Source organism: Pelodiscus sinensis, chromosome Z, assembly GCF_052426305.1.
Source record: "Pelodiscus sinensis isolate ZL-2025 chromosome Z, ASM5242630v1, whole genome shotgun sequence".
NCBI lineage: Eukaryota > Metazoa > Chordata > Testudines > Trionychidae > Pelodiscus > Pelodiscus sinensis.
The window spans coordinates 11695510-11721271 of NC_143085.1; the positions used below are offsets into that span (position 1 = coordinate 11695510).

Consider the following 25762-nt stretch of genomic DNA (forward strand, 5'->3'; position numbering starts at 1 on the left):
CACAGGAACCAATTGGTTCTCAGCTTCTCCTCCTTGCTCACCTCTCTTGCATTAGCCTGGGTGAGAGGGGGAGGTACCTGAGCAAGGAGCAGCTCCCATCACCCAGCAGCAGAAAGAATCACTCACCCTCTTCCCCTGCAATGCATCAGGCTTCCAGCCCTGCAATGCTGAGCAAGTGCAACACAAGCAACTGTAGTGTGAGCTGGGAGTAATGGGGAAGCAGTGGGAGAAGGTGCAGCTGGGTAGCACCTGCACCTGTCTTATTCAAACAGGGCTTATTCAAACATTGCAGCTTTGAAGAAAAAAACACCCCACATGGTTAACACTGACTATTGCTCAGCAAACCAACTCACAAAGGTCACAGGCTGGCCACTATGGCTGCATGTCCAGGGTGGGGAAACATACAATCTGGGGACCATATCCAGCCCCCAGTTTGCCTGGATCTGGGCCCTCAATGCTCAGGAATCCCCATCCCCCCAGCATGCGGCAGTGAGGCTAGCATTCTAGCCCTGCAGCCCTCTTCCTGCCTAGACCCCAAACACCCCACTCCACTCCTGCACCTTGGGTTACCAGGAGTCCAGCTTTGACCCAGACAGTCCAGTATTTGAGCTTCCTGTTGCAGAAACAACTTGAGAAAATATAAATGAGACTATATATAGGTCTGGTATTTTCTAAGTAAGATGTCATGTAGACTGTGATCTTAGTGTCAAGTGTCCGGTATTTTTGTTGAAACCATCTGGCAACCCTACCTGCACCCTCCCTCTCAGACCCAACACCCAAAGCCTGCTGCATAGCAGTTCCCTCCCACATGAAACCCCTCATTTTTGGCCCCCCAGAGCATTGGGGGGCATAAGATCTACTATCCTGGGGCCCCTAGACTTTGGTGTGCAAGGAGAATGTAGGGAGTGTCTTCCTCCTCAGGTGGGAGCCACATCCATGAGGATTTGTTTTTGGTGAGATGTTTGCCCCTCCCTTCTCACATTTGCTGCCCCTGATTGATTTTTCTGGGGATCAGCAGCTCCCTGGCCCTAAAAAGATTCCACGACCCTGACAATGTCTGAACAGTACTCTCGCAGCAGCGTGTCCTTCCCTTGCTGACTAAGCCAGAAGGGATGACTGAAGGGAGACCACTGAAAGCTGGGAAATAAAGAAAGGCAGAAAATGCAAGTTATTTTGACAAAATGGGAAAAAAAACCCTCCACTTTTTAACTGGCCAATGAAAATTTTTCAGTTTTGAAAGCCCCCTGGAAATATTTCCATTTCCTGTACAAACTTTTGAGTTTCAGAAAAACTGATTTGACAAGACCAAAAAAACCCCACCTAGAATCACCCTTAAGTCTCCCCAATCAAATCCACATGCTGTTCCCCCCCCCCCCTCAAAGTGCTGCAAAAATTCTACCAAAATGCAAATATTTCACTAACGTGTTTATTCGGTCACAAAAACAGGTTTTGTTTAAAACAAGAAGCTGCCGTGGAAAACAAGTGGCCCCGCTTTTCTACAAGAGTAGCATTGCGGGCTGCCAGCATTGGAAACCACTGCATTGGTAAATCAGCTAAGGCCTTGGTAGGGTTTGAGGTAGGAGGCCAGGACTTTAGAAAGGCACAAGGCTCTGGGCTGGATCTGGGAGTGGGGAGTGGGGTGGGAGAGAAGTTTGGAAAGTGGGGATTCCTTTGGGCTTCGCCACCAGTCATCTGCAGAGGCCTGGAATCGCCTGCCACAAAAATACCAGTGCTGGGAATAGGCTAGGCCTGATGTTCAGTCCTAACAGGAATGTACAAGTTTAACTGGTTACCTGGTAAGTATTAGTCTTAACAGCATGCTTACCAGATAACCGGTTAACTAGTCGGCCTGGCCAACTGGAGCAGCACCTCTTGCTCATAGTGCATTAGGCCTATCTAGTCTAGCCTATCCCAGCAGAATGATGTTACACTGACTGTTGTAGCCATATTGGACCCAGGATGAGCTACAAGTTGGTGAAGCCACATCTTGTATTGGACCAGCTTCCAGTGGTGAAAGAGACAAGCTTTTGAGACCCACGTAGCTGTTCTTTGGGAATGCATCCTATGCGCTGCATAAGCTCTAAAACTGGTCTCTTTCACCAACAGGAACTAGTCAAATGTATTAATGTCACTGCTCTTCTTACATTCCTATGCCTAGAAAGATGATGGCAAAGACCTCACAGGCCTTGCCTAAGAAGAGATTTGGAGGATGTGGTTTCTGTAGCATGGACTGACTTTATAGAGAGACTCTGCCTGAGCTCTGGGGGATTCTGACAGGTATAAAAAAAAATGTTGCCACTCCAACTTTTTGCTTTTACTCCAATGCAGAGGGGAAAGCTAATCAGACAGAGGGAAAGATCAGTGTAAGGCACCCCCAAAAAATTCTCTGCCCTCTGTGGGGCCAGAGGGCACCTTCTTGACACTTCAAACTTTAGCTAATTATTCCCAATGAATAAACTGAACTGTTATGTCCCTGCCAGAGGAGGGCATGAGACTCTGCAAATATTTTATGACCACTAGAGATATCACTAGCGGACTCCGCTACTATCTCTCTAGCTCTGGCACTTAGTCTCACTGAACACTTGAGCAGTCCAGGGTGGATTGAAGATAAGTAACTCTGAAGGGGTGGTTCTGAAGGGGTAGTACAGATGGAGAAACAGGCACAGAGCAGCTGCCTCGCTTGCCCAAGGCCACATAGGAAGTGTGTGCTGGAATAGGGAACTGAATGCAGGTCTGTAGGTTGCAGACTAATGCACTAGCCCTAGGGCACTCCTTGTTGTTCTTCAAAGCAGTACCAGGAGATGCACAGCACAAATAAGGGTCTTTGCTACAGGTCTGGATTAAGGCCTAGTCACAGTGGCCTCCACACATCTCATGGCTGTACCAAGCTCTGGCCCTGGTTCTACAACCACACTCAGGTGGCAATCAGCTAAAAGAGTTCATCTGCTGCCAGCATGGAACCGAGCCTACACGAGGGGTTACCTAGGCCACGCACCTCCCAGATCTCTGTATGGGTATCCCCAAACGCCCAGACAGGCTCACTCATCTCATGCACTAGCAGCTGAGAAAGGGATTCCCTCAGCTTTCCACCCCCTCTCCCATTCTGCTTGCAGACCGACAGACCAAAGTTGGGCAGAAATGCTGCTTTTATGGCTGCAGCCAACTATGAGCACCAGAGCTTTGGGCAGAGACTGAGTGATCCAAGTTTGGGTGCACACCAGGAAGGGCTAGGGGGGCATGAAGGAGGAAGTAGCAGACAGCACCAAGGAGCCCGTGCTGCTAGCTGGAAAAGTGACCCAACCAGGGATCTGCTGCACCCCATACACAAGCTCATCCAGAAGTTATGGGCTTTGAGCCAGGCAACATGCTCGGGTCTGTGTAACACAGAAGTCAGAATTTTCACACACAAGCTGAAACCCCAACCAGCCTTCTCTCACCCCCAGAGCCAAGCAAGAACAACAGAGCAAGTTTTGTTACTCAAGCTAAACCAATTAGCTATTTTAATGCCACTTGCCCAAGCCCAGAATGCCTTGGTTTGCAGCAGAGCACAGAACAAGCCCCATCCTGCAGCCCCCATCGGGCCCAGCAGGCAGCTAAGCCATGGGGGGATAATGCCTCCTGCTGAGAGAGTACCTGATCCAGGCTCCAAGGGAGTCTGGGTCCTGTTAAAGAGAAGTAGGTTCTGCCCAGGTCAATCTGTGGAACTCCTTGCCTGAGGAGGCTGTGAAGGCTAGGACTAGAACAGGGTTTAAAAGAGAACTAGATAAATTCATGGAGGTTAAGTCCATGAATGGCGATTAGCCAGGATGGGTAAGGAATGGTGTCCCTAGTCTGTTTGTCAGAGGGTGGAGATGGATGGCAGGAGGGAGATCGCTTGATCATAACCTATTGTGTCCATTCCCTCTGGGGCACCTGGCATTGCCTACTGTGGACAGACAGGGTGCTGGGCTGGATGGACCTTCAGTCTGACCCAGCATGGCCATTCTTATGTTCACCTTGCACAAGCCACACAGCTGTGGGGCCATGTAGGGCCAGGCTGAGGGAGGCAGTGGGCACAACAGGAACAAGGGCAGAAAGATTTCAGACTAAGACTGCTTTTGCTTTGGACGGGAAGCAACGGCTGAGGCCATCACCTGAGCCATAGAGGCATCACATTGCAGTGCATGATTCAAAGGCAGCACTGGCAAATAGCCACGATCATCCATGAGCACTGGCGTACAGAGAGGTGTGGCAAAGTAATAGCGGCAGAGGGTTGGGGCAGTCTTCCCACCCCTCGGAGGATGCTCTGCCTGGGATCTTCCGGGGCTGGCAGATGCCAGCTGGGACAGCACACCAAGCCCCAGCTGGGAAGATTAGGGGATGAGGCAAACCTGCCTTTCTGCACTACACTCCGCGAGAGCGGCTCTCAAGCACAAGAGTGACCCCTCCCATGCGCCACTCCCAGAGTTCACATAGGGGACTGACCCACTTCTCAGGGCCAGCACACGAGTTGGCAGCCCACAGGGGACCCAGCTTCGCCATCCTGGCAGGGCAGCTCCTCCGAGTGGGATGTGTGGCAGCTCTGGTCTTTGGAGGTGAGTTCCCAAGTGGGGAGCCCTCAAGGAGCCAGGGACTGAACCACCAATGGGTCAGGAAAGGAGGGGGGCATCCCCTGGCTTCTGGAGAGTGTCAGTTTGTGCAGAGAGCAAGAAGCCAGTTTTGCAAGCTCAATGTGATAAGCTACATCCCCTGGGCCAAATCAAGGCTTGGCAGAAGCAGGTGCAATGGCCATCAGCTTTGCTGAACTTTCACCAGGGCTGAATTTGATGCAGTAGCTCCATGGTACCCAAAGTCACTGTGCTGTCTCCTCTGCCTCCCACCCCTGCACACAGACACAGACGCATTCTTTCCTTATCTCAGGAAAAAGGCAGCTGGGATGAAGCAGTCCCACCCACCCTCCTGAAGCAGACAAGGAGACACCATCAGCACCTGTCTGCCAGCCAACTTGGCCTCACACCCTAGGGGATCCAGTCTCTATTTCAGTCCCACAAGATCTTGATGGGAGGAAACTTCCAGAGGTCAGGGTGCCCCATGTGCACTAGGTTGCTGTAGGGAGAGGTGCTCCACTGGAAAGGGGGGACTTCATCCCAGGTAGGCCCACTGGCAGCAATCAGGCTGTAGCCCTTGGCCATCGCGTAGGATGTGATCTAGGGAGAGAAAACTCCGCAAAGTCAGCAGGAACATCCCCGGTCACACACTCTGCTGGACAGCCTCTGGCTGCCGGAGGGCACAGGACCAGTGGAAACAGGTGGAAAGGCAACATGCAAGTGCACATGTGTACACATTATTTGTAATGCCATGCCCAGAGTAGACACTTAGGGGACACCAGCAGGGGATGGGGGAAGAGGGCAAAGCCAGGCGGGAGGTGGGGGGGGGAAGAAGGCTGTCACGTGACAGATGGCCCTTCAACCAGTCACCTCTGTCCCTGCCCCTCAGTAAAACATTGTCAGCAGCAGGCATCAAACCTAGAACTTCTGGATCCAGAGCCAGAAAAGCTGCTCTGTGGGCCGAAGCTGCAGTAGCACCTCTTCCTGCTGGGGAAGAAGCCTAACACAGCGCAAGCAAAATACAGTCTACAGGCTGGATAAGCTGCCGAATCTGGCCCACAGCCCATTGGGAGCTGCAGCCAAGCTCCCTGCCTGCCCCACCTCAGCAGGCCATGTGTGCTTCTGTGAACCAGTGTTTCTCAACTTTTTTTTTTTTTAATAAAGTACCCCTTTTAAAACTAAAATTATAAGTACCCTCAGTACCTACAGTTTTCAGACAAAATTTTCTTCTACCATTGCAGCACATTTGTTTAAACAACTTAATCGTAGCCGGGCGGGCAATGAAATTTTTAGGTGTAAAAAGTACAAAAAAAAAATAAAACCTAAAATACTGTAGAACTTAGAACAAAAATTCAGTTATAGCCAAGTTTCAGTTGTGTTGACGTACCCCTCAGACTTCTCGAGTACCCCTAAGGATCCTTGTTCCACACTACAATGGCCCTTCCCATCAAAAGGAACTGCCCGCCCCTTTGCTAACCCATCAGATTCCCCTCCATTCCTAACTCCCTCTCTATTACTACCACCACCTCAGACCCCTCACCTTCATGTCGGTGCCCCCGTGTGATCGCTGGCGCAGTGCAGCAAACGGGTAGGTCCCGTTGGCGGGGTTCAGGTCCGACCTGGCGGCAATGGCGTTCTCCGCGTTCTGGGGCGGGTCGCAGCCCTGGCACCGGGACAGTGGGTCCTTCAGGAAGTTGTTGAACCTGAGAGGCAGCACAAATATGTTCAATGGAGGCAGCCCAGGGGAGGAGAGGTGGGTCCTGGCAGGTACAGGCATGGAGCTCATGCCAACAACCAGTTGGGGGGGGGGGCGCACCCTAGGCTGGGTTTGACTTGGGGAAGGAGAGGAGCTATTCTGGTCTGTCCAGGTTTTTCCACTGCACTCATCGATCAAGCAGCTGCCACAGAGCCAGAGCCATGAAGGCCAATACTGCCTTTGCGGAGTCTGGCTTTCTTCTGTGCACATCAGATCAGAGTCCTGGAGCCCCAACAGGCCAGAGCTCCAAAGGTGGGATCTACACTGATGTGAGACTCAGCAGGATGGGCGCACAGAGAAACGGATCACCCTGCCGGGGCTGACAAAGTGCTGAATGATTGGCATGGCAGTTAGAGACAAACCTCAAGAAACCCCAAACACCTGAACAATTAGAGGGCTCTTGATTTGGCTCTCTGGGCCCATCTCCCAGTGCAACTGCATCTGCCCCAGCTCCTGTGCTCTCTTTTTCTCTTGGAGAACAGCTCCTGTGCTCCTGGTATCATGACGAGCACTGCTGTGACAAGAGGCAAGGACGGTACATCAGCTCCTAGGAGGCTCCCTTGTTCCACGTAGCCGTGCTGTCTTGTCAACATCAGGCTAAGTGGCATCCCGCCAAAGAGCCCCAAAACTCTGCCTCCACACTCATCTCGACACCCTGTCTGTGCCCTTCTCCCCATGACAAGGGCACGGAGCTCTTGTATCTCGACGTCTGCCTGTTCCACAAGCCATATGCCCTCCTAGGATAAGACACTGCTGAGCTCCACTCCCTCCAGAGAATCCCTCACCTCATGAGCTGGATCATGGAGTCCATGTCCCGGACGAGTGTCTGATTGCGCCTGAAGATCTGGGCCCGGGGGTTCTTGTCATAAGTGAACCAGTCTCCGTATTTCTTCACCAGCTCCAGCTGGCCACTGACATTGAAGATCTCCTCAAAGTATCTAGGGAGCAGGGGACAGAGTACCACACAAGTCAAACAGGGACACCTCCTGTTTTTAATACGCTGCCACAGAGAATCTCACCCCTGCCAGGCCAGATTCCAGTGGGATGGGGGATGGTAAGGGATGGCCAATTGGTTAGAGCACTAGCCTATGGCTTGGAGATTCAATTCCCTGCTCTATCCCTGACTTAGTGTCATCTAGGGCCAAGCTCTTGCCTGTGCACCCCAGTTTCCCCATCAACAGAAGGGGGATAACAGCTCTCCCCCACCTCAAGAGGGTCATGAGGAGAAGTCACAGGCTCTGAAGCTCTTTGAGGCCCTCTCCACAAGGCGTCACTAGAAGAGCCTGCCAGAGCAAGGCTTGTTCTAAAGGGGCATTTCCACCCGGTTGTGGCCCAGCTGCCAACCCTACTGCATACCAACCCCCAGACTAGGGATGTTAGACAGCGGGTCATAGAACAGTCAACTAACGGCATGATTCTTATCGGTTACTCAACTATTCTCCAGTCCCTGGCGGTGGGACCAGCAGCCAGCGCACGCCAGCCCGCTCCTGGGGAGCCCCCTGCCATTCCACAGGCAGAACTAAAAGGTGCCAGGCAGGAGCTAGTCAGCAAAAGGAGCCATCTTAAAAACCAGCTCCCTTCACAGACTGGCTGCCTGCCACCCTACTCTGCTGCTTCGGATACAGAGGCAGCAGTGCGCGATGGCAGCAGTCTCTGTCTGCAGGGGAAGGTCAGAATTCCCTGCAGGCAGGGGCTGCTGCCGCAGACCAGCCTCGGTCTTCGGTGGGCCCAGGCTTGCCACGGACGGAGGCTGCTTTGTGTAGTTGGGGGCAGAACTAGCTTTTAAGCCAGCTCCAGCTTCATTCCCCCACTTTGCTGCCTCCATTAGAGAGGCAGCAATGGGGGGGGAAGGGAGGATGCGAATAGTCGACTAGATTAAACAATAAGCCTAGGCTTATTGGTTAATCATCTAGTTGACTACTCCTTCACCTCCCTCCCCCAGACAGCAATTAAAGGTGGAGTCCCTCTTATTAGCAGAGTGCTGCCCTTCTGAGACCAGGTTGCACAGCTCCCTGAGAGTACAGCATTCCCAGCCTCAGCTGGCTGGGAGCAGAGAATACTGCTCATAAGCCCAAGAGAGGTTAGATGCCTGCTCCTTACACCCAGCTGACATCCTCCCTGGAGCAAGGTGCCCTAAACTGGGGATTGGGATGGAGAGAGAAGCAGCGCTCCTTACGGCACATTGTAACTGGCCCAGTATCCCTTCTGGTACAACTCTTCTGTTTTGTCAGCCACGACCACCAGCCCCCTGAGAGAGAGAGAGAGAGAGAGAGAACAAGTCATGTCATGATAGATCAGAACACAAGCCAGGAAGCAGAGTGCATGCTGGGAATGCAGCCTCTACCTTGGATAACCAAGAGTCAGGGTGGCAGAGTACTGGCCAGCCAGCTCCTCAGGGAGCATACAGACCCAGCTTTGATGGGCAGCTGCCCCAGACTCAACAGGCTCCCCCAAGACCCTCTGACTTAGCAGGGCTTCTGCAGTTGATCAGTGCCTAGAACGGTGACCTAGAACAAAAACCCAGCAGGAGCAGCTGGCTAGCCTAGGGGGAAGCAGGCAGACTGCCATTATCAGAAACCCCAGGGCTGAAGCCTCAGCATCAGACAAAGGACGGTGACCTCCTCTCCGAGTTACAGGGGCAGTCTGAGTCAGTCAACATGATGGTGTAAGCCAGGAGTCATCCTACCACTCTCCGAGGAGGGTTGGGAGAAGGAACAAGCTTGCAGCTTGGTAATATCACAGCCCAATATTCCCTTCTAAGACACTTACGGGATCTGCTCCAGCACCGTGAGCACCCCATGATGGAGGCCAACTTTGCCTGGCAGGAAGGTGTTATAATCCACAATCATCCACTGGTTGTTGTACCTGGGCAAGAGATGGGGAGGACGGGGGGGGGGGGGAGCGGGGAGAGGAGAAGAGGGAGGAGGAAGAAGGTTGAATGCCTTAGGCCATGGTGGTAAATCTCAAGTAATAGTTGGGATTGGTCCTGCTTTAGACAGGGGGTTGGACTCAGTAATCTCCAGAGATCTCTTCCAGCCCTAGGATTCTATGAATAGTGCTGGTGTACTAATGCTGCCACCATGTGGCTATTCAAAATAACTACTGCACACTCTTTGGTGATTACTGTTAATAAGCATACAGACAACCTGCAGAACACATTGCTAGGATGTGTGGGGAGTCTCAAAGTATAACTGGGTTTAAACCACACACACAGGCTGTTAGACAAGGGCACATCCCATTGCTCCAGGTTCCCTAAACTCAGTCTGCCAGTAGCTGGCACTGAATGACAGGGGATGGATCACGCCCTCTGCACAGTCTGGCACGGATACCGGCAGGGCTGTCCCATGGCCCCCGCCTTCTGGTGCGCCCCTTCCCACTGCTGCGGCGAAGTAGAGCGTCCTAGCTGAGAAAAGTGTGGCAGAACAGAGCAGGCTGTTGAGTTGCTTGGCTTCCCTTGGCTCCAGGCCTGACCCCCTGCTGCTGGCCCCAGGCAATCCCCTAATATCAGTATGGGGAACTATCCTAAGATACTGAGTTGTATGGACCATGGGTCTGACCCAGGATGGGCATTCGGATGCTTCTGTCTAAAGGATCCCCATTTGGCTGCAGTGAAAGCAACTCTCACGTGACTGCAGTGGACACCATAATGAGGAACAAACTGAACACAGTCAGTGGCATTTTGTCTGTCCCCACTTCTCCCCCCACCCTTGCCATGCCAGGTCAGTACATCATTTGGGGCTGGTTTCAGAGAAGAGCTGCGGAGAAATCAAAAGGAGCTGTTCTGTAGGCAATGCCTGCAGCATTGCAGGTGTCTCTGCAAGCCAAGCAAGCTGCCTAGTGACAAATGCAACAGACTCCATTTTTGTTACAAATCCATGATGCCCTAGGATATCCTGATTCACATCCCTAGTCCAGAATAAGGACAAAGACTAGCCAGGTGACCTGGTAAGCATCACCCTTAACGGGTAAATGGTTAACAGTTCCAGTACCTGGGAACAGTTCACTGGCCCCCCCCATGCAGTGCTCCCCCTCCAAGATTCCCTGTCTGGAGCAACAGGGCTTTTCTCCAGCCCCACTGAAGATCTTTACTAAGTTAAACAGAGCATTTAACACTACATTTAACTTGTTAACCAATAAAACACGATTTTATATCCCCATTCTAGACTACCTCACAGAGGCAGAGTTTCAAAGCAGCAACCAACAAAGACAGAACTCAAAACCAGTAACCCCTTCAATCTACATAAAAGGAGAGACTCCCTTAGCAGTACAAGTCCTATGACACACAACTGAACAGTCTGTGCTCTGTGCCTCTCCTCTACCCTTGATCTATCCTGGCTCTTTACTTGTACGTTCTTCACAGCAAGGGCTGTCTGTTGCATACATGCAGCACATGATCTAGGTTGGCGTGTAGGCATTAGAGTAATAGAAACAATGACAGTGACGATCAGTAATAATTCCGCCCAGCAGTGGAGCACATACATACCAGCCATAAAGCTTCTAAAATGTGCTTCTTGGTCTCAGCACCATATTATCATGCAATGCAGCAGAACTTAGCATACTCACACCATGCGACACCACATAGCCAAGGCATGTCAAGATTCCCACAATATCATGCCATCACCACGAAGCACCTTGTGCAATAATCCAACATCAGGAGAGGTTAGATCTTCCTGCGTGATTAAACTTCTAGGCAATAACCTGGAAGTTTCACCTCATTCCAGTCCATGGCTGCCAGGGAGGGAGAGGACATGACAGAATGACTGCAACTCAACTTACGTGCCACTGTTGAACTGCTGGAAAATGGCAGCCCACTCGGCCCCACTCCTGGCTAGCCGGTTTGCCACTATATTTCTTAACCATTCTAGGACACTTTCTTCTGGATGGATGTATTTCCATAAGGCAGCATTGCTGTTCCCAATGGTGGTTTCCAAAGTCACCTACAAGAAGCAGAATGGAGGTAACAGTGAATGTGACCTAAGAGCCTGGACCTGGGCAAATGGGGCAGGTGCATGACACAGGCAGAGCCAGAGGGGAAACCAGCCCCACGGCCCATGTGAAGGATGCAGTACTAGGCCAGTTCATACAGAGGGAGATCTGGCTTTCAGCCTGAAGCTTACAGGACGCCTGGTGTAGACAGTAACCAAGGGCCTGGATGTGTACAACCCCTTCGAGTCCCAGAGCAGCAGGACTCCTGGTGTAGACAGTAACCAAGGGCCTGGATGTGTACAACCCCTTCGAGTCCCAGAGCAGCAGTGGGGCAGGAGGCTCTATCCCTATCGAGCAAAACCCAGGGACAGCTGGAGCATGGGGGAGGGAGGCAGGGGAGGAGGATCCAGGCAGCAGCTGCTCACCAAGCCACTGCTCAAGATGTAGAAGTCATCTCCCGAGAAGATGGTGCCGGGGTAGGACGAGAATGTCTGGACGTGCCCAGAGATGACAGCATCACCTGAAGGAGCAGACCACAGGAGCTATCAGGGATGCAGATGCCATGCCACGTCACCTCCAGAGATGGGTCCTACCAGCTTCCCAGAGCAAAAAGCAGCCCTACAATTGTGGCAAGATCTGTGGCAAAGGGAGTGGGACCCAGGGCTGGCCCGAGCCATTCATGCGCCTCAGTAGCCCAGTTGGCCTGTAGCTTGGGCTGGCTCTGGTGGGACCCTTCTCTTTGCATAAGGAGCGGGGAAACTTACACTGCATCTATGTGGTCTCTAGAAGCACCATTCTGTTAGCTACCCCTCTCATCCTTCCCATGGACAGCCAACAATCCTGCTTCCTGGTAGGCAGATACAGTGCTTTCTGCTGCTGTCTTTTCATGCCTTCGTCCTGCCTTCACTTCTTCCCTTCCTCTGGCCCCTACTCAGGAGCACCAATCTCCCAGGCCCCCTGCCTGCCTTACGTACTCTGGGCTGAGGTCCGGAAGGGCAGCGTGTACTTCTTGATGATGCGCAGCATGGACTGGTAAGTGTTCCAGGTGTCGTGGGAGACCAAGAGCTCCTGGTTCCCCGGCAGCAGCTTGAGGAGAGCGGAACAAGACCCTGAGCCCAGGGAGCGCTCTCTTCCACTTTTGTTCAAGGCAGACTCCAGATCCTCCAGGTCACCACCCAGCTGGAACAAGCTTGGGGGGAGAAGAGAAAGACACATGGGACTGCGGCAGCATAGCCAGAAGCCCCTGGATTTGCCAGAGCAGAGACAACCCTTGAGCCACTGGCCCTCTCCGTGGCTGAAGGCTTGCTGCAGGATACTCCAAGTTACGCCCACACTCTGGGGCGGAGGAAGCAGAGAACTCTGCCCTCCTGGTCCTGGCACACAGGACTCCCATATCAGACTATGGGGAAGGTGCAAGCCCGAGCAATGGCCATAGAACTGCAGTCTGCAGCAAATACAGGCACAGGGTATTGCTTCTGCTCCAGAGAGTCAGGCCTCACCTCAACCCCAGGGCAAAATAAAGCAAGGAGACTGGCGTAGCCAGCACCAGACCCAGCAGCGCAGCACAGGGGCAGGGTAGTCACAGCTCACTAGTAGAGCCCAAGGCTAGGAGAGTATTCACGTAAATTTGGGATCTGTCAGTCTACTCTGCTGTGTGGGTATAAATAGACTATTTCTGCCTGGACTCGTCCTACCCACAGTCCAAGAAGCTGCAGTACTACAATTAAAATGTGAGGTCCTGTCCTTTGGGCCAACAGCCCAATGTGAAGTCATCAAGGCATCATGCAAACATTAACAAGCAGTTCTCAGGACCTTGGGAGGAAACTACTCCACTCCCTGGTTTATAGATGGGAAAACTGAGGAATGGGAAAACTGAGGAATGGAGCAACTGCCTGACTGGGAAAGAGCAATAAGAACCCATACTGCCCGCTGGGAGGTAGAAGCAAATCTAGCCTGTTCTCCTCAATGACCTTAGCTCTGCAGAGCCAACGAGAGCCATGCATATTGGCTGGCAGCAAGCTAAGCAGATGAAGTTGGGGGCGGGGGTGCGTAGAGCAGGAAGACAGGGCCTTTCCTGAAGAGACAGGGATACAGCAACAAGTCATGCCCAAACAGGACCAGTAACAAGAGCATGTGATGGTGTGCCATCACAGCAGAGTCAGAGCTCCTGGTTCTACTCCCACCGCTGACTCAAGTTACAGCACATCTCTGTGCCTCAGTTTCCCCTCTAGCATGAGGAGAATAATGACTCCATAAAGCCAACATCTTCCCCTCACTGCCTACATATGGAATGCAGGCCCAGCTCCTCCCTACAGCTGCCAGTGAACTGTAACTGCCAAGCACATATCATGCTAACACCCACCTCCTCTCTCCAGCCCCTTTGATCCTGACATCAGCTAAAAGGGTTCTGGCCAATCATCCACCCTCATGCCCAAAGAGACTTACAGGAACCCAAAGGGGGCCACTGAGAATCGTCCAGTGGGGAAAGCCACTCGTCCGTTATAACTGTCCTCAAGGCCCTTCAGCTGCAGCAGAGCCAGGCGCACCTGTCAAGGGAGGGACAAGCATACTGCAAAACCCACGTTCACACAGACTAGCGAGCCATCTGGGGTCTGAGAGTCACGTGGGGAGGGCAGAAGGAAGAGCTGCAACAAGAACTGGAAAAGGGAGTCTAAAGAGAGGGACAGTTCTAAAGGGTTTTGGAAGGGCATCCCGCTCCATGTTTGACTGCTTGACACATGCTCAGCCTGCAAGCTGGACCCCCTGAACCTCAAGTCCTGGAATTCTGCAAACTCCTAGGGTCACGCTGAGTGCTGTCCTGCATCACTATGAAGGTTCTGCTCAGCCATGTGAGCTCTCTGTGACAATTCAGGCTCTCTATGGCTCACCCCTGAAGCCCATTCTGGTGCATGTACAGAACTACTCAGTCCACATTGCCTACACAGAGTCCTGCAGGAAGAACTTTGCCAGCTAACGCTGCAGAGAGGGGAGAGTTATGAAGGCCGGATCTAGCCACCCCAGCTGGAATGTGGGCAAGACAACCAGGATTAACGTCAATCCTGCGCTTGGTTAAAGATCCAGGGGAACGTTAATGGACACAGGTGGGCAGCAAGCCAATTTTAAAGCTGATGGCACCAAGTAACTTCCAGTTCCTGGCTCCCCTTTCTACTTAAAGTCATGGAACACCCAGATTTTCACCGGTAGGTACCTGGTCTAGAGCTCCTGGAGGAGCATAATGGGAACTGGCCTCCCAGACTCCAGCCCCGGGCCCAAGGAAACTGCCCTTTTCCCCCCCACAGTGACCAACACACCCATACAAATGCACAGTACGGCCCACCCCTTAGCAGCACAAACCAACCTGGTACCAGTACTCAGGAGCATCTCCTTTCTCTATCTGCGTCTCCATCCAGGCCAGATTGGTCTCTATGTAGCTCTTCAGCTTCTCGCAGTAGTCAGTCTGGTATTTGAAGGGGCCACAATAGCCCACCATAGTGTTCATCCAGTGCATGTAGATGAGCTGGGGGAAGAATAGGAGAACACTGGAACAGGCAGACCTGCTCACCCCCTTTTCATCCACTTAATATCCTTGAGGGGCTCATTTTCCATCACCGCTGCATGAAGCCACATTCTTGTCACCAAAGCATCTCCTGTGGGCTGGCTAGAGAGCTAGGAACCAGCCACATGGGGCAGAAGGCAACTGAGGAGTGCAAAGAGGCAATCCAGCCACATCGGGTTTTCCAGACTTCAGTCTAAGCCACGCTTAGCTCACCGTGAAAACAAGCGTGAGAACCTCAGCCTCACCCCCACTGGGCACAAGTGGCCCACAAGCTTTTGGCACCACTGGCCATCTGATAGGAGAAGGCCAGGAATGGACTGAACCAGACCTCTGTGCAGACTAAAGGGCAGAGGCATAGCAAGGCTGGGGAACCTGGGACTGGAACAGGAGAGAGCCTTGCAGACCAACCCGAGCAGAGCTTCCAACTCTATGGGTCTAACCAACCCCTGCCATGTGCCACCATTTACCTGCTCGGATACAGCCGCTTCAGCCAGTCCCGCAGCGTAGGCCTGCAGACTGTCATTGTACTTCTCACTGGTAGCCAGTTCCAGAAAGGCCCACCTGACCAAACAAAGAGGCCACTGAATGAACAAGAAATAGATGCCATTGGAACCCACACAACGCCAACTCCCTGTGCAGCCCCCTAGCCATGCCCTCCTGGGCACAGCGTCTGTGTATTTTATTTTATTTTATTTTATTTTAAGCGGCCTTCAGATAAAGTCTCCAGCTCTGGGACAAAACAAACCACTCTCTAGGCTCCTCTATGTTTTGCTTCTGGTGTGCCTTGTCTGGAGCTGCTGCCAAGACTCCTCCAGCACTCTGCCGCCAGGGCTAAGCCATAGGGAAGGGGTCTTCCTCCATAAGGAAGGAATCGGGAGCAAAAGGAAGATGATGGGGGGAGGTGAGGAGGGGAAGGACCAGACAAGCTTTTGCTCCCCCTTAAAGGGCCTGCATAATTATCATCCCTTACATAGGAATTGGCATTTCCATGGTATCCAGACGGGCTGCGATGCCAAGTCAGATACCCCCGATCCTGCACCCCGTCTGCAGCAAGAACAGACTCCACCAGCCAGCAGAATAGAGAGTTTATTGCTTCTCCAGGATACAGCCCAGTGTAGACATGATGTGGTTACAGGAGCCAGGACTCAGAGGCCTCAGACCCCTTGGGTTAGGGATCCATCACCCTAGCCCTTCAGCTCAGGCTGTTCCCTTTATGTTTGCCAACCAGCAACTGTCCCTTCTCCCGACCACTCACGTTCTTAGTTCTCTTGCTTCCCTTAACCCATCTGACCAGTTGGGTCTTTGTCTACCTGACTTAGGCAGCCCACCTGCTGGGCAGTGCTCATGGCAGAGGCCAGTAGGGGTCATCCACAGCCCAAGTACCGCAACCAGCAAGGTACTGACACTACATCCCCACATGCGGATGAGTCAGTGGGAATCACACCTCTCAGCACAGGGGGACCCTAGGTTACAGAGCGGACAGCACCCCCACTACACCACATCTCTCCCCCCGCCGAGAGCAAACTGAGCAGGGTCACTCCGCTTGTGACCTGGGGAAGTTTGGGCCCCCTGCGCGGTAAAGCTGCAGTGGTGACATTGGCGCTCCCCTTGGTTTGGGCCGGCCACGGTGCTGCCCTGCAGGAGCTGGCTCCCCCGTCTGGTTGTTGCACAGCTTTGGGGGGGCCCAGCACGGGTCCCATCTCTGTGGCTGTACCAGCCCTTCCACTGCCCTTGAGCTCTGGCCAGGGTCTCTCTGGACAGGCCCATTATACACAGTGCACTTGCCCACACCTTTGCTAATTCAACCCCCAGTCCCAAAGCCCAGAAGGAGGGGGGGGGAGAATGTGGAGAAGAGAAGTGGACAGAGAGCATGTAATTTGGAAGGGGAGGGAGAGATACAAAGAGGACAAGGCCATTGGCAGCTGGCTAAGTGGCATCCCTTTGTAGCCCTGTTCTCCATCCCACAGTCAGGTCTTGGGCGGATTGTACACCATCAGCAAACAAAACCCACCAGCCAGCAGCATTTGGATCTTTCCATAGAATCACTGAACACCAGAGTTTTTTTTTCTTTTTAAAAAACCTAACACATTCACCCAGGAGAAAACAGCCATTCCCAGCTGCCTCCTGCTGAGCCCTGCTTACAGGACAGCCCAGGAGCCCACACCTCTACTCAGCCTTGCTGAAATCAGTAAGCAAAACTCAAGGTCAGCACAGGAGGGCACCAGCAAGCAGCCAGATAGTCGCACCAAGATAACAGCCCTGCCCCCTTGCAGCTGGCTAATCATCCCACTCACGGGCAAGGAGAGTTATTGATTTATAAGAGAAACAACACTGGTGCCAGCTTGATTGCCCTGGAGACTGAAAGCCCCTGGAAAGATATGGCCAAGGCTTTGGCAGTGAGAGCTTTCCCCCACTGGTTCCAGGGTCACCTCTCTATAGGACCCACCTGATAATGGAGCAAGATCCCATTAGGGGTAACTCAAAGGCATCCCCGGAAGGGTATTGTGGTAAGTATTTCAGAGTGCTAAATACAGCTTAACTCCTCCAGTGCTGGTACTCCGAAGCGGCTTGACTGAGCTCACAAAGCAAGTCAGGCCTGCAGGCCATACCTCCAACCAGAACCAGCAGCCAAACCACCCCCTTCCAACAGACCTAGGTATGTCACCATCACGTCTACACACAGCAAAGCATCTGTTGCCAGGAGGCAGCTGCCACTGAGCACAGTAGACTGCTCCAGAGGGAGCAACACATCGCAGTGAGGTCAGCTCACATGATGCTGGGCGCTTTTTATTAAGTCCAAGTTCCCACACCAATGTGGTCCCATGAGAATCCGCTTTTAATTTTATTTTAAAAAGGTGGATTCCAGCTCTCAGTTGCAGAGAAAAGGTTGAAAGTGCAACAGCCTCAAGACAAACTGTAGAGTTATTGGTTAAAAAAAAAATTGTGATTTTTAGAGGGCTGGACAGAATTTCTGAGTGCTTGGGGGTAGCACCAGACTGTTCTCTCTCCTAAAGAGACGGTTTTCCTTAAATCTGAAATAAGCCTCCTCTGCTAAGTTACGGAAGGGTTGTTCTTCACATGTGAATGAGGAAGCGTAACTATTTCTGCTGCACAGAGTTTAGGGAAATGCCTCCTATGGCAGCCGTGTGATGAGCCAGTAAAACGCAGTTATTTGTTACTGTCTAGGCCAGCTTTGAACCTGGGAAAGGTAGCTAACCAACACGTTAAGTCTGATCCAAAGCAACCTCTCACCCCAGTCACATAGCCTAAGTGAGCAGAGTCACAGTGTGCATCTGGTAAAGCAGCAGTCTGGACAATAAAAGTCCCTTCTGCCCCTTCATTGTTATTGGCAATGTCTACACTCGTGGCTTCTTGCACGAGAAATACGCAAATGAGGCTAAGCATTGAATATGGGGGCAGGAAAAAAAAAAAAAAAAAGAAGTAGGACCGCTAATTACTAAGGATGGAGTGGAGGTTAAGGATAATCTAGGAATGGCCCAATATTTGAACAAATACTTTGCTTCAGTCTTTAGTGAGGCTAATGAAGAGCTTAGGGATAATGGTAAGTTAACAAATGGGACTAAGGATAAGGAGGTAGATATTACCATATACGAGGTAAAAGCCAAACTTGAACAGCTTAATGGGAGTAAATCAGGGGGCCCAGATAATCTTCATCCAAGAATATTAAAGGAACTGGCACATGAACTTGCAAGTCCATTAGCAAATTTTTTTAATAAATCTCTAAACTCAGGGGTTGCACCATTTGACTGGAGAATTGCTAATATAGTTCCGATTTTTAAGAAAAGGAAAAAAAGCGACCTGGTTAACTATAGGCCTGTTAGTTTGACATCTGTAGTATGTAAGATCCTGGAAAAAATTTTGAAGGAGAAAGTAGTTAGAGCCATTGAGGCTAATGGCAATTGGGACAAATTACAATATGGTTTTACAAAAGGTAGATCGTGCCAAACCAACCTGATCTCCTTTTTTGAGAAAGTAACAGGTTTTTTAGATAAAGGAAATGCAGTGGATCTAATCTACCTCGACTTTAGTAAGGCATTTGATACAGTAACACATGGGGAATTATTGGTTAAATTGGAAAAGATCGGGATTAATATGAAAGTTGAGAGGTGGATAAGCAACTGGTTAAAGGGGAGACTACAGTGGGTCATACTGAAAGGTGAACTGTCAGGTTGGAGGAAGGTTACTAGCGGAGTTCCTCAGGGATCAGTTTTGGGGCCAATTTTATTTAATCTTTTTATTGCTGATCTTGGCACCAAAAGTGGAAGTGTCCTAATAAAATTCATGGATGACAAAATTGGGAGCTATTGCCAATTCAGAAAAGGATCGGGATATCATACAGGAAGATCTGGATGATCTTGTAAATTGGAGTGATAGCAATAGGATGAAATTTAATAGTGAGAAGTGTAAGGTTATGCATTTAGGGATTAACAACAAGAATTTTAGTTATAAGATGGGGACACATCAGTTGGAAGTAACGGAGGAGGAGAAGGACCTCAGAGTCCTGGTTGATTATAGAATGACTATGAGCCGCCATTGTGACATGGCCGTGAAAATGAGGTCTTGGGATGTATTAAGTGAGGTATTTCCAGTAGGGATAAGGAGGTATTAGTGCCATTATACAAGGCATTGGTGAGACCCCATTTGGAATACTGTGTGCAGTTCTGGTCTCCCATGTTTAAGAAGGATGAATTCAAACTGGGATGATCAGAGGAATGGAAAACCTGTCTTATGAAAGGAGACTCGAGGAGCTTGACTTGTTTACTTTAACCAAAAGAAGGCTGAGGGGGGACATGATTGCACTTTTTAAATATATTAGAGGGATAAATACCAGGGAGGGAGAGGAATTATTTAAGTTTAATACCAATGTGGACACAAGAACAAATGGATATAAACTGGCTAGTAAGAAGTTTAGACTTGAGATTAGACGAAGGTTTCTAACCATTAGAGGAGTGAAGTTCTGGAACGGCCTTCCAAGGGAAGTAGTGGGGGCAAAAGATTTATCTGGTTTCAAGATTAAACTAGATGGGTTTATGAAGGGGATGGTTTGATGAGATAACAGGATCTTGGTAACTAATTGACCATTCATTATCAGTGGGAAATAGGTCAATGGAGGGATGATAGGAGTTACTATAGAGAACTTTCTGGGTGTCTGGCTGGTGAGTCTTGCCCACATGCTCAGGGTTTAGCTGATCGCCATATTTGGGGTCGGGAAGGAATTTTCCTCCAGGGTAGATTGGCAGAGGCCCTGGAGGTTTTTCACCTTCCTCTGTAGCATGGGGTACAGATCACAGCTAGAGGATTCTCTGCATCTTGGGGTCTTCAAAGTATTTGAAGGCTTCAATATCTGAGATATAGGTGAGAAGATTATTCTAGGAGGGGTGGGCGAGATTTTGTGGCCTGCATTGTGCAGGGGGTCAGACTAGATGATCATAATGGTCCCTTCTGACCTTAAAGTCTATGAGACTATGACTATCGCTGAGCCTTATTTGCATACCTAATGAGCCGCCATTTTCTCAGAAGAGGCTCTTGAGCCAGAAGGAGCTATCTACACCGCTCCTTCTCACGCTAGAGAAAACCCTCTTGCACAATGCCAATTATTTTCAAGAATAACGGCATTGCGCAAGAAGGTTTTTCTTGCTCGGCGATATTCCACGCTTAGCCTCATTTGCTTATTTCTCGTGCGAAAAGCCGCGAGTGTAGACATAGCCTTAGGCTACAGCTACACTGTAGCCTTCTTCCGGAAAAACTTATACAAATGAAGTGCAGCGTGGAATATTGCCGTGCTTCATTTGCATAATTAATTAGCTGCCTCTTTTGCGCAAAACCCCTCTCGAGCAAGAGCTGTTCTTCTACATTTTTTTTCAGGAAGAATGGCTCTTGTGCAAGAGGGGGTTTTTGCACAAAAAGGAGCTTTGTAGATGGCTTCTTTTTCCGTAAAAGCCTCTTGCACAAAAACAGAGCCTCATTAATTATGCAAATGAGGCACGGCGCTCTTTCACCCTTCACCTCATTTGCATATTTTTTGTGCAAAATGGGGGCAATGTAGACACAGCCTTAGTGTCCTATGAGGAATGCTCACCCAAAACATGGAGCAGCCAGGCTCACTCACTGGAAGGCAAGTCAGGTCAAGACAGTCCTACGATCTGTTACTTGTTGACAGCAGGCTAGGATGTTACTAGATCATTTTGCCTGCCAGATGATCGGGCACAGAAATGAAAGAGGCTTCCTGATTAAGAGGCATGACACAGCAACAAGGGTCTAACGCTGGCCTAAACAGAACCAGAGTTTGAGAACAACAATTGTTCCAAGGAGGTGGCTGGTTCCTTCCTGTGATCTGTTATTTCAAGTTGAAGACAAAAGTGAAAGTAGCTTCAATTTTAAAATCAACATAATCAGGAGTGCATTTTGATATTTTACCCCATTCCTTTCAGACTATTAATTTAGTCCAGTGGCTCTCAACCTTTCCAGACAACTGTGCCCCTAATTTGTCTTCAAGTTTCACTTCATCTAAAAGCTACTTGCTTTAAAAAAAAAAAAACCAGAAAAGTCCCAGCGCACTATTCTTGAAAAAAATGCTCTCATTTTTATCATATCCATAGGAACTAGATCAATTGGTATAGAAATATTGTACTTACATTTCAGTGTATCGTATATAGAGCGGAACAAACAAGTAATTGGCTGTATGAAATTTTAGTTTATACTGACTTCACTTGTGCTGTTTATTTAGTTTGTTGTAAAACTAGGGCAATATCGAGAGGTGTTTATGTACCCCCTGTGCGCACACACCCAACTGAGAACCACTATTCTAGACTATAACCTTTTCAGGACACGACTGTCTTAACATGTGATTGTACAGACCTGGCAGTGTGGGGCTTCAGGCCCAAATGGTAGGTGCTCAGATACCACAATGATGGGCAGCAAATATAAAGCTTTACTGTAAGTGTAGTATGAGCTTTACTATATGTGCACCCCTTTTGCTAGTGTAAACATGAGGCAGAGCCACTTGAGAGCATCCCTTCCATGAGCAATGCAGAGAGATGCGCACACCCAAGCCTGGCTGCAAAGTGCTTGCACGGAAGATATACCCACCTTGCAGTGTACAAGTAGACAGCCATGGGCCAGCTGTGCGCCAGCTACAGCACTGCAGATAGCAGCGTAGATGCAATGGCGTAGGCAGCATCTTGGACCAGCGTCAGTACATAGTTCAAGGATCAACCAGGAACAAGGGACTGTACATGCAGCCAGGGCTGGATTAACCATTAGGCTAATAATAAGACTATAGACTTAGGCTCTCCAGGCCCTCTTGCTCAGGCAGGACCCAGCCAGGTGAAGGAGAGGAAATGAGGTGGTTCACATAGCTCTGCTGGAACGAGGAGTCCTCCTGACAGCAAGACAGACAAGGCAAAGCAGCTCCCTGTGGTTTAGAAGCACCTCCCTCTAGCTCCCTGACAGATGGAAATGGAACAGCAAGCAACAGGTAGCGTCTGTAGAAATGGGGGAGAAGGGAGTCTTCTGCCCCTCCTACGTGGTCCTGGGGGAAAGGTAGCTCAGGCAGTCCTGGACTGGAGTGGGGTGCACCCCCAGCCAACCCTTCTCACCTGTGGGCTGCTTAGCACAGCAGCTTGCAGGGAAGCTCCAGGCACCCAGCTCCCTGCCCCCACTCCTGCAGCGGAATGCCCCAGCTGGCTCTTAGTGCAACCCAGTGCACTGGTGCAGTGTCTCACTTTCATCTCAGGTTTATTTAGCTTTCAGGTTTTGGAACGAAACCAGAAGTTAAATCTTGTTTCTACCCCAACTTCAACTTCTTTCCCAAGTGGAAAATGCCAGGTAAGCATGGAATGACTGATTTGAGATGGGAATGAGAATAAAGGCTGAGTCCTGGGGACTGTTACGTTTTTGAAGCCTTATTGACTTCAGGCCACGATCTGGAAGAACAGATCTTTGCTCAATAATAGATTCAGGTCCCGTTTGCTTTTTCACACCTGGATAAGCAGAATCTCACTCACTCTTCCCCTCCCCACTTGAATACTCTTAAGGGCAGAAGAAGCAAGGTCTGTCTGCTTGATCCTTCATTCTGCACCAGCCTAGTAAACAAACCCTATCCAAATCTGAGGGTTCTTTTGCGATGTTGATTTCAATGAAGCCTTTTTGTTGACGGGGGCGGAGAACACAACAGCAGATGGCTATGTTTTGTCTCTCTCATTCAAAAGCTGAAAGAGTAAGAGGCTGGACTAGATAACCTCTAGAGATCCATTCCAGTCCTATGATTCTAATTGTGGAAGAGCTAATGAATACAGAGGAAATGTATTTAGCTACTGGCTATAGACAGGAGACTGTCATACAGAGCTTCTCCACTTTGGAAGCCCCGAGGGCCACAAAGATACTCACAGCACACACCCAGGGCCGCAACTTGCAACTTGATTGTCTTTGAATAATATATGCAAATATCTTCTTTCAGGGTATGAATATAAAGATTAAGGAAAGACTGCACTAAACCCAGGCCCCATTTAAGTCAGTTCTGCTGATATTAATAAAATGCAATATTTACCTGATTTCCACCCATACGACAGCATTTTTAATGAGAAACGACTGTCCAGGAATTTAACTACTAAAATGTACATCAACAGAAGACCATTTTTGACTAGTTTTTTTGTTTTGGCTCCTGTGGGCTGTGTGTTGAGCCCCTGCGTAAACCCAAACTGCACATGGGCCACAAACAAATGTGCCATGGGTGGTGTGCTGAGTAGCCCTGGTGTAGCAGATCCCCCCCCCCACACACACACACACCCTTCCCAGCTCTCTGGCTACCACCAAGTGGCTTTGGTTAATGTGGTAGCTAGAGTCCCCTCCCCCCTCCAACCCCAGCAAAGGGCCCAGAGTTTTATCAAGTCTGTGTGTCAGAAGTACCTATATCATCTCCCAGTTAGATTTTACTAAAAAATGTCTGCAATTTGTTGGATTCATATCACTCTCAGATATAGAGAGAAAAGAGGACAAAAGCTTACCTATTTAGCCATACTGAGTTATCACTGTGTATCCAATGTGACAGAATGTTTCCCAAAAGTTGAAACTACATTATAGCTGTCTTTGTCACTAATAATAATCCTTTTCTCTTCTAGAAAGGGTCAAAATGTCCTCTACCACCAGTCAAGAGCATCTCAGTGCTTTGCCCTTCTTGAGCACTTAGAATGAAACTGTCAGTCTTGAGATCTTTCAAGACTGTGCCACAGTTAAGTGGGAATACAATTGTTTTGTGTAGAAGAAAGGTGTTAGTTTTATGCAGATATGTATATAGATAAGTGTCTGATTGCAAAAAAAAAATTATGAAGTCATATGTAATTAATACTAAGGCCCTTCCCTCCCATTAGTCATAGGCCCCTCATAACCTTAATCCCACCCTCCTTGCAGCTAGCCCAAGCCACCACCTTCCTCACTACAGCCACACTGCTATTGTTAGCGTCCTGGCTGCAGAGCAGCTAATGCGCATCTACCCTGCCTACCTTGGAAAGCATCATCCCGGGAGCAAGGTGGAGATACCCTCATTGAGCTCAGAGGTGGAGTGGCACAGATGCTAGACTCCTCCTTCCCTGGCAAGAGGGGATTTCTCCTCGCACCAGCAATGTGCAAGAGGCCTGGCAACAAGTGGGTGCACTGACCGCAGGAGAAAGTGAAATCACAGGCACGTGGGGCCGCTGGGTCTAGGACAAAAGGCCCTGGCTGCGGTCTGGGAGCAGGCGCCAACAGCCCGCTGCGACAGCAGTGGGATGAACCCTCGCCTGCAGGCAGGGCCATGTTACCGAAAAAGCAGAAGCGAAAGGGGGACGGGAGGACGGCCCGAACTTGCTGGCTGATGTCGCGAGCTCGGACTGGAAAAGGGCCGGAGGAACCAGCTACCCCAGCCCCGCAGCACGGAGTCACCCGACCCTGGCCCCCAGCCCCGGCTTGCTCCCAGCTGCCAAGTCTGAGCTCGCCCCGGCATCACACTGCGCAGGGGAAGGAGGAGCAGACTCGGGCCCAGGATGGGGACCTAGCACCCCCAGCCCCACGCGCGACCGCACCTACCCGGTGTCTTGGATCCGGTCGGTGAGATTGGCCCAGGCGACGGCTGCAGGGTGCCAGCCCTGGACGATCTGCAGCTGGCCGGAGGCGGGGTCCAGCAGCACCGAGCTGCTGCGCGTCTCGGGCCCGGAGAGGGGCAAGGCGGGCTGCAAGAGACTCAGCAGCAGGAGCAGGGCCATGGTGGGCGCGGCGGCCGGGCAGCCCCAGCAGTTCATTGCGCGGCCAGCCCCAGCTCCGGCTGGCTGCACTCTGCCGCGCCGCACAGGCTCTGACGCTGCCAGGCGGGGCTGGCCCAGGGCAGCCCCTTTTAAAGCGACCCGGCTCCTCAACAGCTGTGCATGCGTGGGGCGCGGCGGAGGGGTTGGGGAGGGCCTCCTGCCTGCGGCGCCTCCCCCCCGCAAGCCTCCTCTTCCGTGCGTGGGCCCCAGCGGGCGTGCCATCCAACAGGAGCGCCCCATGCTAGAGGAATCCTCCCCAGCCGCCTCCTCCACCCTTCCAACAACCCCTGAAGCCTGTGACAAGCAAGCGACCCGCAGACCCGAGCCGGACCCTGCCAGAACGGGAGATGCAAAAGCTGCAGACATAGCTCTGCTGGGACAGTGATCAGCTCCCCTGGTAACACCTGCCCTGGGGCCTACTCCTGGTCTATACTGGCAAGTTACTGGGCAGCAAATCAGCCCCCAGCTCTGTAACTTTCATGGGGTCCATAGTGGCAGGGCACCCCGGGTAAACTACCGCCATGAGAAGTGTAGCGCTTGCTGCGCTCTGGATACACTGCTGGGGCGTCAGCGTGGCCACCATGGTGTAGCACTGCCTCCTGACTGGCCTCCAGCATCCCTCCCACAATGCCTCTCTGCT

General features: G+C 50.9%; 1 protein-coding gene across 1 annotated transcript; it reads right to left on the reverse strand.

The window, feature by feature from the left end:
• Positions 1–1902: 1902 nt before the first annotated feature.
• Positions 1903–25235, reverse strand: PLBD2 (phospholipase B domain containing 2). The gene is made up of 12 exons (XM_075898205.2): positions 24908–25235; positions 15292–15385; positions 14627–14785; positions 13714–13814; positions 12243–12457; positions 11694–11788; positions 11119–11279; positions 9112–9207; positions 8519–8590; positions 7128–7280; positions 6127–6289; positions 1903–5186 (listed from the first exon to the last, which is right to left on the reverse strand). The coding sequence occupies exons 1-12, from the start codon at positions 25117–25119 to the stop codon at positions 5019–5021; spliced, it is 1689 nt and encodes a 562-aa protein (XP_075754320.2). The 5' UTR covers positions 25120–25235; the 3' UTR covers positions 1903–5018.
• Between the last annotated feature and the right edge of the window lie 527 nt (positions 25236–25762).

Excerpts from the sequence above, each read along its gene's own strand:
- PLBD2 (XM_075898205.2), bottom strand. The coding sequence starts at position 25,119 with ATGAACTGCTGGGGCTGCCCGGCCGCCGCGCCCACCATGGCCCTGCTC. Across the intron at positions 14,786-15,291 it reads AAGCGGCTGTATCCGAGCAG|CTCATCTACATGCACTGGAT; the intron begins GTAAATGGTGGC and ends TTCTTCCCCCAG. Across the intron at positions 7,281-8,518 it reads TGGGCCAGTTACAATGTGCC|ATACTTTGAGGAGATCTTCA; the intron begins GTAAGGAGCGCT and ends CCTGCTCCCTAG.